General features: G+C 51.7%; 1 protein-coding gene across 2 annotated transcripts in view; it reads right to left on the minus strand.

Annotated features, from left to right (window-relative positions):
• Window positions 1-9,792, minus strand: part of DHRS3 (dehydrogenase/reductase 3) — a 51,278-nt gene extending 41,486 nt beyond the window's left edge. The window contains exon 1 of one of the 2 annotated variants that reach the window (XM_032300446.1): window positions 9,268-9,792. In XM_032300446.1, coding sequence (XP_032156337.1) covers window positions 9,268-9,462 — 195 coding nt within the window. In that variant the 5' untranslated portion in view covers window positions 9,463-9,792. Of the gene's footprint in view, window positions 1-8,677; window positions 8,903-9,267 lie in introns of those variants that run through there. The other variant, XM_032300447.1, reaches the window with a different exon arrangement.

Here is a 9,792-nt window from a genome sequence, read left to right on the forward strand (position 1 = left end):
AGGAACCCAAAAAACCCATCAGCATCCAACTTGGAAGCCACAGGAGTCTAAGTCTGAGTGAAGGACGTGAATCTGTGTCCACCCTGCACCCTCCTGCCTCCTCCCTGCTCCGGCACCCTGGAAAGCCTGGAAAAAGGAATGGCGTAACTGCCAGAGGATGGTGCTGCAGTCATGCTGAGAAGAGCTGCCTCCTTTTAATTTGCAAGTGTTGGCTGATGCTGGTGTCCTCTTTTCCTCCTGCCCCCTGCCCCTGCCTGGGTCATTGCCCTCACTGACATCATGACAATGACTCATAGAATCAAAAGGTAGAAGGGACCCGGGAGGTTGTCCAGAACCTAACCTCCCCCGATGCAGAAATCTCGGCCCCATGTTTGCTTAAAGATCAGCCTGTTCCAAAGGGCAGGAAGGTGTTCCTCTTGTAGTGCCCAGGTCTGCATTTCCAAGCTGTCCCCACGGCCTGTTGTGGGCCTCCAGAACCATCTGGAACACGCCTCTCTGGTACTGGAGTGCAGCTGATACCCTCTCCTGCCTCCTATGCAGTCAACTAGACTCCCACGGATTTGTCACCCAACCCAAGTCATGGCTTCTAGCCCTTGTCACCTTAAGCCTGCTCCCTGGATACCCACCAGTTGCTCAGGACCCTCTCAAGTGCTGGCCCACACGAGCCACAATGCCCCAGAAGTCATTTGACAAAGTCGGACTGAAAAGCATCTCCTTCATTCCAAGTATCAGCACAGTTGATCTGATTTTATCTTAGAGGGTGTTAAGCACTTCTGCCATCAGAGGCCTGCTAGTGGGTGTCAACCCATCCTTCCATGGTGTCAGGAGCTTTTTCAGTCTGGGGAAGGTGGCCGCTCAGGAACACTAAGTACCACAGGGAGAAAACCTTGTTTATGAGGTTCCGTGCCGCCACGCTAAGGCCTAGTTTGCTGAATCAATGAACAAAGCCAAGGTAGTCTTGATTCCTTGGAGCCGTGTCACCCTGAAGCTGGTTATCACTCCTCACCTAAGTCACCAGCAAGAAAGATCAGGATCTGGCTGGAAGTCAGGCTCCAGCAGAGCCCCGAGGGCTGGGTACCAGCTGCCTCCTGCCTCCTCCAACAGTGGCCCCCCGGCCTGCCTAGATTCCACATTTCCCTCAGTCCACACACTTCCATCTTGACAGTGAAGATCTCAGAGGCCCTCAGCATCCTCTGAAACTCTAGGGCAATGCTGAGAGCATTCCCCGAGCTCTGCGAAGCTCTTAAAGAAGCTGGCGAAGCAAGGCTGGGTGGTATTCTTGAAGGAGCCACGGAAGTCCGGCAGGTCTCCCACCCGTCGTGACACCTGTACCGCCTGCCTGTCACAGCAGCCAGGGGACCATCTGCTGAGGCTTGGGTGACGGCATGGCACCTAGGTCCTGGGGTCAGCTAGGTCCACGTGCCCTCCATGGGAACGGTTTCCCTCAGTTCTTCCTCCCCACACACTCACTGCTCCAGCCACGCTGACCGCCTCTGGGTCCTCAGACACTCCAGGCGCACTCTGTCCTCAGAGGCCTTGCTCCGTCCTCTCCGGGAATGCCACCACTCCCTTCCCACCGCGCCCTTACCTCCTCCAGGTCTCTCCTGTGTCCCCTTCTCAGTGCGGCCTTCTTCAGACCCTACCTGGCATCTCAGGCCCTGGCCTGCCCATCCTCTCTGCCTCATTGGTTTTCTCCTCATTGCTTCCTGTGACAACTCAATGTACTTTTTATTTAATTTTTTGGAGATACAGTCTCCTGCTGTTGCTCATGCGGGAGTGACATGGCACGATCTCTGCTCACTGCCACCTCTGCCTCCTGGGATCAAGCGATCTCGTCCCTCAGCCTCCTGAGTAGCTGCGATTACAGGTGTGCCCCACCACAACCAGCTGATTTTTTTTTTTTTTTTTGTATTATTAGTAGAGACGGGATTTCACCATGTTGGGTCAGGCTGGTCTTGAACTCCTGAGCTCAAGTGATCTGCCCACCTCAGCCTCCTAAAGTGCTGGGATTATAGGCATGAAAATGAAAATGTACTGTTCTATGGAACTTGCTTTTTGTCTACCTCTCTTACTAAAATGCCAGCTCTCACGACGTGGGTGTGGATTTTTATCTGCTTTGCTCCATGCATGCCTTCAGTGCCCAGAACAGCGCCTGGCATATAGTAGTTGCTCAATAAATGTGCTGAATGTATGAATGAGTTCCCGCTAACCATTCATTTGCTAACCCGGCATTCTCTTGTTGAGAATCTGGGCATGTACTCATTTTCAGACTCTAAGATCTCACTCATTTCAGGGTGCCACAGCAGATAAGCCCAGATGTGGGCATGCTAATATCTAAATAGACTCACTTTTCTTCTTTGCAATGGGCTTCAATGGTTTCCTAACCCTCATGGTCCATGTGAATAATATGTTTGAAATGTTTCAAGTATCTTATGTACATATATACATATATATTTGTTGCTGCTGTTTTTGAGATGGAGTTTTGCTCTTGTTGCCCACGCTGGAGTACAATGGCACGATCTCGGCTCACCGCAACCTCCGCCTCCCGGGTTCAAGCGATTCTCCTGCCTCGGCTTCCTGAGTAGCTGGAATTACAGGCATGCACCACCATACCCAGCTAATTTTTTATTTTTAGTAGTGACGGGGTCTCTCCATGTCGGTCTAGCTGGTCTCGAACTCCCAACCTCAGGTGATCTGCCCGCCTCGGCCTCCCAAAGTGCTGGGATTACAGGCGTGAGCCACCGCATCTGGCCAGACTTGTATTTTTAAATTGTGTCTCCTGAAGGTGACAACGGAGATGACCTCATAGCATTCTAGGTGTTTTCACCTAGAATGTTTCTAGGTGCTTTTGTCCAAGGATAACGGGGAACGTGTCAGATGTGGGACCCATCCTGTACTGATACTCAAAATTGTGGTAGGATATCGCTGGTCGTGGCAAGTTAAGACAAGGCCTTTTGTTACAGCAATTGTGACAACCAGATACACTTCCTGGATAGAAAGGATGCCTCATAAATACAGCTGAGATCACTTTCTCAAAGTAGATGGCCTCGGCAAATATCAAGATGGAAATGAACCAGAGAAGGTAACCACAATGATACAGAGATGGGAAGAGCTTGGAAGGGAGCTGTCCAGCCATAAACAAGCACGCTTCATCTGAAAAGATGGGAGTTCAGAAGAGCTTGAAGTCTAAATGAGAATTAGCAGAAGGGCTAGGTAGACTGAAAACGAGCTTGACTCACATTCAGTATTACTAGATGGAGGAGGCATTCTTGAAAGCCCAAATAGACAAACTGGTGATTTTAGGAGAAAAAAAAAACAGGACATTTTGTCTGATATGCTAGTGGGGTAACCTGGGTCTCTTATTCCCTTGGGAGCGATGGTTTGGAAATATGAACGTCTTCTGCAAACGCTGAAATACATCCATGGCAGACGCCACCTGTTGAGGGACTTTAAGATGGCTGTGGGGTTCTGTGGAGCTGGAGCGTAGCACATTTTCCAACTTTGAGTTGCTTCTTTTTCATTTTGTGGCATCTGATGACCACAAAGGCTGAGATCATCAGTGATGGGGACAAACGCTTTCTTCACCCCAAAGTCTCCTCCCTACAGCCTAGGAAAGCTTGGTGATCAACTGCTTTCAAGGGTTGACTGATCTATAAGATGAGAATTTTTGAGCATGCCAGGATCTTAGAGATAATTGTAACCCCTCTCATTTTATAGGTGTGCTTCTCAGCTGCAAACCGAGAAGGTAGTAACTTTTCCAGGGTCAAGAACCCAGTCTTCGCTGGGCGGGCCAGTTCACACCTGTAATCCCAGCATTTTAGAAAGCCAAAAAGGGAGGCTTGATGAGCCCAAGAGTTTGAGACCAACCTAGGCAGCACAGCGAGACTCCCCTCTCTATTTTTAAGTAAATAAATAAATAGAAAGAACTCAGTCTTGGGCCTCCTGTCCAGGTGAGCAAGACTGCAGGAGGGCATGGTTCCAGAGGTAGGCACCTTTGTTCCCCAAGGGAAGGGCCTGGGGGAGTAAGAAGGAGGTGTTTGTCTGTTGATGGGATAGCCTGATTCGTAAGGCCAGTCGTGACCAACGTTCCAAACGGAAACACTTCTAGATGTCACAGGTGGAACAGGTAGCCCACCTGCCTGCTTCCAGGCTGCACAGAGTGACGATGGGCAAGATGGGCCACTGCTGTCTCCCCTGTAAACTGGTTAGTGTAGCTGTTTTGGCCTGATGACTCCAGGGACCCACAGATGATCTGTTTGGACCCTTTTCTTCTTTCTCTGTTTTCCTATTCTCAACAGCACTGACCTGACACAGAGTCTGAGATGTAAACTCCCTGTTTACCTCCCTATCCCACAATGTGGTATTTTCTTGCTTCCCTTTCCACTTCTCTCCCTCAATTCCAGCCAGGTAGAGTCCTTTTTTTTTTTTGAGAAGGAGTCTCACTCTGTTGCCCAGGCTGGAGTGCAGTGGGGCGATCCTGGCTCACTGCAAGCTCCGCCTCCTGGGTTCAAGTGATTCTCCTGCCTCAGCCTCCTGAGTAGCTGGGACTACAGGCATGCACCACCAGGCCCAGCTAATATTTTTGTATTTTTAGTAGAGACGGGGTTTGGCCAGGATGGCCAGGATGGTCTTGATCTCTTGACCTTGTGATCCACCCGCCTCGGCCTCCCAAAGTGCTGGGATTACAGGCATGAGCTACCGCGCCCGGCCCGGGTAGTCTCTGATCAGGTGGTTTGTTTCTTGCACCTAGATTGCCCTTGTCACACCCCTTCTGGTTGAAACTCTTGACCTTCCTCAAGGCTCAGTCAAAGGCTCCTTCCTTCACGAAGCCTTTCATGAGCGCTTGCTATAAATTAACTGCTCCTCTGTGCTTCCACTGCACAGCATCATCAAACTTCATGCCCATGCAGAACTTCAGAACATCACCGTATTTGGAAAGAGAGTTTTTGGAGCTGTAACTAGTTAAGGATCTTGAGATGCAGTCACACCGGATTTAGTATGTGCCCTGAATCCAATAACCAGTGTCCTTATAAGATGATGATGGGCCGGGCTCGGTGGCTCACGCCTGTAATCCCAACACTTGGGAGACTGTGGTGGGCGGATTGCCCGAGGTCAGGAGTTCAAGACCAGCCTGACTAACATGGTGAAATCCCCGTCTCTACTAAAAATACAAAATTTCGCCGGGCATAGTGGCGGGCGCCTGTAGTCCCAGCTACTTGGGAGGCTGAGGCAGGAGAGTCGCTTGAATCCGGGAGGTGGAGGTTGCATTGAGCTGACATCACATTTCTGCACACTAGCCTGGATGACAGAGCGAGACTCTGTTTCAAAAAAAAAAAAAGATGATGGGACCCAGACACACACAGCGAGGAAGGTCACGTGATAACGAAAGGAGAGATCGGAGCCATGCTACCATCAGCCAAGGAGCATCGGGAGGCATAAGGGGCAGCAAGAGATGATGAAGATCCTCCCCTAGAGTCTTTGAGTGGAGAGGAACCTGCTGGCGCCTTGATTTCAGACTTCTGGCCTCTAGAACCACCAGAGAATACATTTTGTCGTGGTAAGCCATCAAGTTTGTGTTAATTTGTCATGGTAACCATAGGAAGCACATACACATGGTCACCTGTGCCTTCACTGTAAGTACCTGGCCACGCTCTAGGTTTTCTTCATCTTTGCTGCATCTCCCCACAGGCCCAGAGCTGTACCAAACACTGAACAGACACCCCAGGCGGGCTTGCTGAGCTAGGTCTCTCAGAGACTGCGTCAAGGGACTTAGGAACTTGGGCTGGCCCCAGGGCTAGAGATGGGAAGGACACAGGACTTGCTGAATGGAAGTGCTGGAGAATGGGATTCATAAATCTACTCACAGGGCTAGCCTGGCTGGGTGTACATTCACTGATAGCAAGACAGAACTCTAAGCCAGTCCCCATCCTATCTCCCTGAAATTCCTCCTCTCAGATTACTTCTCTGAAATGGGTCCTTCAGTTCTTTTCCTTTTCCTTTTCTTTTCTTTTCTTTTTTTTTTTGAGATGGAGTTTCGCTCTGTTACCAGGAGGAGTGCAATGACGCGATCTCGGCTCACTGTAATCTCCACCTCCTGGATTCAAGCAATTCTCCTGCCTCAGCCTCCCAAGTAGCTGGGATTACAGGTGCTCACCACCACGCCTGGATAATTTTTTGTATTTTTAGTAGAAACAATGTTTCACCATGTTGGCCAGGCTGGTCTCAAACTCTTGACCTCAGGTGATCCACCCTCTGCCGCCTCCCAAAGTGCTGGGATTACAGGCTTGAGCCACTGCATCCGGCCAAGGTCCTGGAGTTCCTGATGTGGTATTGGCCCATGTATGTTGCCTCACCTCCCCAGGTTTGCAATCATGGCCCAAGACTCTAGTCCAGCCACTTGCCTGATACCAAATCAAAGGCTGGAATGGTCACGACAAATACTTCTAAACGAACGGTCCGCTTCTGCTCCCAGGGGCTCTTGCTAACACCATGTCAAACTCAAAGACTGAAGCCTGGGCTGACCACTAGCCAGAAGTGAGTTCCCTTGGAGGGAAGGGAACACGCTTAAGCTTTGTGAATGCTTTTGTGTTGGGAATTCTAGGAGGGCATAGAAAATTAAAAAGCCAGAACTTTATGCCTGGAGACCCTAACCATGACTGGCCCTGCCTCAGTTTGCCACGATGCACTGTGGGTAAGGACAGATGTGTCCTGATTAGAAGCTTTCCAGTTCTTACAGCCTTAGTGACCCTTTAAGAAAAACCCTCGCTTATTTGGGCCACGTTTGCACCTTAAGGCTCACCACCACCCACAAATATTGCCAAATCCTATTTAGCTCAAGGTCATTATGGGAAACTGGGTTGTCAACTCTCCTTCCTTCCCAAATAAACAGGTAACTCCTGGACATGTCAGCTATTTGCAGGGACTCTGGTACTCTATTTTTAATTTTTTTTTTCTTTTTGGGGGTCTGTCCTCTCCAGATCCAATCCCACCGGAATCTAGTCTGGGAAGTGCTCAGATGCAAGAGGAGAAGGGACGTCATCTGTGGATCTGCACCGCCGCCTCGCCTCATATCACTGCACGCTGCGGGTAGCACCGGCCCTCCCTGGTCCAGTGCTCTTGGGCCACCCCCAAGCCCCACTGTTCACACCTGTCCCCAACCCATAAATCCCCCAGTCCCTCAACACTTGACCCTCTGTTCCCAACCCCAAAACACTCCTGGCTCTGGGGGTTGTCCCAAAGTCGTCTCTCTGGTCTCAGGCAAGAAGCCACAATTCCAAACTCCCCACCATGACAGCAAACAGAAGCCTCATTATAAAGTAGCTCCAGTAATTGGCCAGATAATGACGAGTTACAGGGAGCACTGCTGGTCACCCTGATGAGTTGGATGACTGAACCGAGCATGAATGGCACTCAGAGTTTCACAGGCCCCCATGGATCCTGTTTTTGTTTTTGGTGACCCTGACACCAATTTCAGACATATTTCTAATTGGCTCTGGCTGGATTCCCTGGAAGAGGACGTCCAGTCCAAGTTAGGTGGGGTTTGGTTCCCCGGTGTGTGAGCTTGCAGGCTCCACTCTGGGCTATCACACCCAGCCCCCAGTGCCATACACTTCTTTCAATTTAGGATTGTTTATAGTCAGTCAAGTTTTTCCAGATTGACTAAGAGTTCCTCATCTGCCTACTGCAGTCAGCTACAGGAACAGTAAAAGAGACCCAGGACTTGGGCCAGCTGGAAGACTCAGAAGAAAGTCTCTGTGGGATGCAGACAGCTAAAGAATGACAATCACATGCAATTGTCCCAAACCCCACATCCCCCCCCCAAGGGACAACCTCATCTGCCCTTTTGAGACCCCTTCTCAAAGAGCCTCAGGAGCCCTTTTATGGGGCATCGCCTCAAGGAAATGAAACTGCTGAGAACAACTCTTACTTCCCCTTATTTGGTGTGTCCAAGGGTTAAAAACACTTCCGAACTCCCCCTCCAAATGCAAGGTCAAGCAGCTGTCCAAACCACCCAAGGAGAAGAGGGAGTCCTGGACAGCCAGATCCCCGCTAGCTTGGCCACCACGGGCTCCGGCCAGCCCGGCTAGGGAAGAGTTAATCGGATCAGCTTTGGCTGATAGTTCAGGCTCCAAAGTTCAGTCCCAGTCAGAGCCACCCCTGAGGAATTGTAAATCTCAGGGCAGTATTTAACAAAACAAAAGCAACCTGGAATTACATGCAGGTTTGGTTTTCTACAGTACATATTTACTTAATCCCCAAGGTATGCGGCTCCATGTCAGATCAGCTGGCTTTGCGGCCCTTTCACCCCCCTAGTTCACAACAGTTTAAGTTTCAAACTAATTCCCTGTTTTCACTCTTCCTCTTCACAGAGCTGGCTGGAGACAGCCGGGCCGGCCTCCCTCTCCCGATGGCCCTGGTCACCGGGTGAGTCAGCCTGGCCTGGGCTGGGAGTTGGGTGACAGCCGGCTCACCCTCCCCACTCTCTAGCACCAGGTCTCCAAAACCTGGAGCAAGGGGTGCTGGGACCACCGAAAAGTGAAAGGCAGTGTCTGGTGGGCAGGACTCTCCCTGTAGCACCACCTTCCAGCTAAATGGGGAGGGATCCCTGGGGGGTGTGATGGGGGGAGGGGACAGGGTTGAAGGTGAGAACAAGGGCTCTTTATCAGTAGCTGCTTACCCTGGCCTCCCCTTTCCTGCTTTCCAGACACCTGGGCCTCCCAGTGTCGGTCCGGCCAGACTGCTACATCCAAGACCGCTCTTCCCTTTTCAAACCCAAACCAATTACCCCCTCTCTTGTCTTCAGAGCTGCAGCCGCCCAGGTTGGGGCTGGGTAGCGGGTTGCCAAGGAAAATACGAGGCGCCAGCTAGCAGGCGGCTCCCAGCTCTACCCAGGAGCGCGCACACCCTGCACTCACCAGGGTGGCGGCGAGGAAAAGGGGGGAAGGCGGGGGAGGGGGGCACAACACCTTCCTTTGGGAGGCAGGAATGTGGGAGATGGGTGGGTCTCCTAAGTTTCAGGGTGGGGGTGAATAGCCAGCCAGCCACCGATCCCCAAGGAGCGGATCAACTCTGAACCTGCCAAAAAAGATAGTCCGGTGCCCGGGAAATTTACAAGGTGAAACCGACTAGCTCAGCACTCCCGGGTGGCGCGGGGGAGTGGGGTGGCTCGCGACTCTCAGCTCCCGGGCGCCGGATCCCGCAGCGGCAGCAGGTGGGCTCACTCCCGCCCCTGCGGCCCCCACTCCCCGGAGTCGCAGTGCCTGGTACCTTTCTGGCGCCGCGCTCCGCGAACTCGCGGGCGAGCTGACGCCCGATGCCTCTCCCGCCGCCGGTGATGAGGACGTTCTCCCGCGACAGGTCCCGCAGCTTGGCGGGCAGCACCAGTCCGACGGCTGCTTTCGCCACCAGATAGATGATCTGCAGAGGGAACACCACCAGCGCGCCCAGCCGTTTCCACACCATCCTACGCGCCGCGGAGCCGGGCAGGGGGCGAAACTCCCCGGGCCGAGCAAAACAGGAATTTAAAAAGAAAACACCCCAAACAATAAATAGTAAACCGAATAAGGAGAGAGGCGTCCCACCTGGCCACTCTTGAAATCACCTCTTCCCAAATGCAAAGCACCGGGGGAGAAAAAAAAAAAAAAAAAAAAAAGATAAATTCTCCTCTGGGGGAGAAAAAGCGTCTCCTAAGGTTGGGACGGAAAAAGAGGTGAAGGGGGAAGCCGGAGGTGGAAAGTTCTAACAAGAAGTTTCTTGCCCCAGCAGCCGTTTCGGCTGGGGAATTCTCAGGTA

This window comes from Sapajus apella, unplaced genomic scaffold, assembly GCF_009761245.1.
Source record: "Sapajus apella isolate SASKATOON/1434 unplaced genomic scaffold, GSC_monkey_1.0 scaffold43, whole genome shotgun sequence".
Lineage (NCBI taxonomy): Eukaryota > Metazoa > Chordata > Mammalia > Primates > Cebidae > Sapajus > Sapajus apella.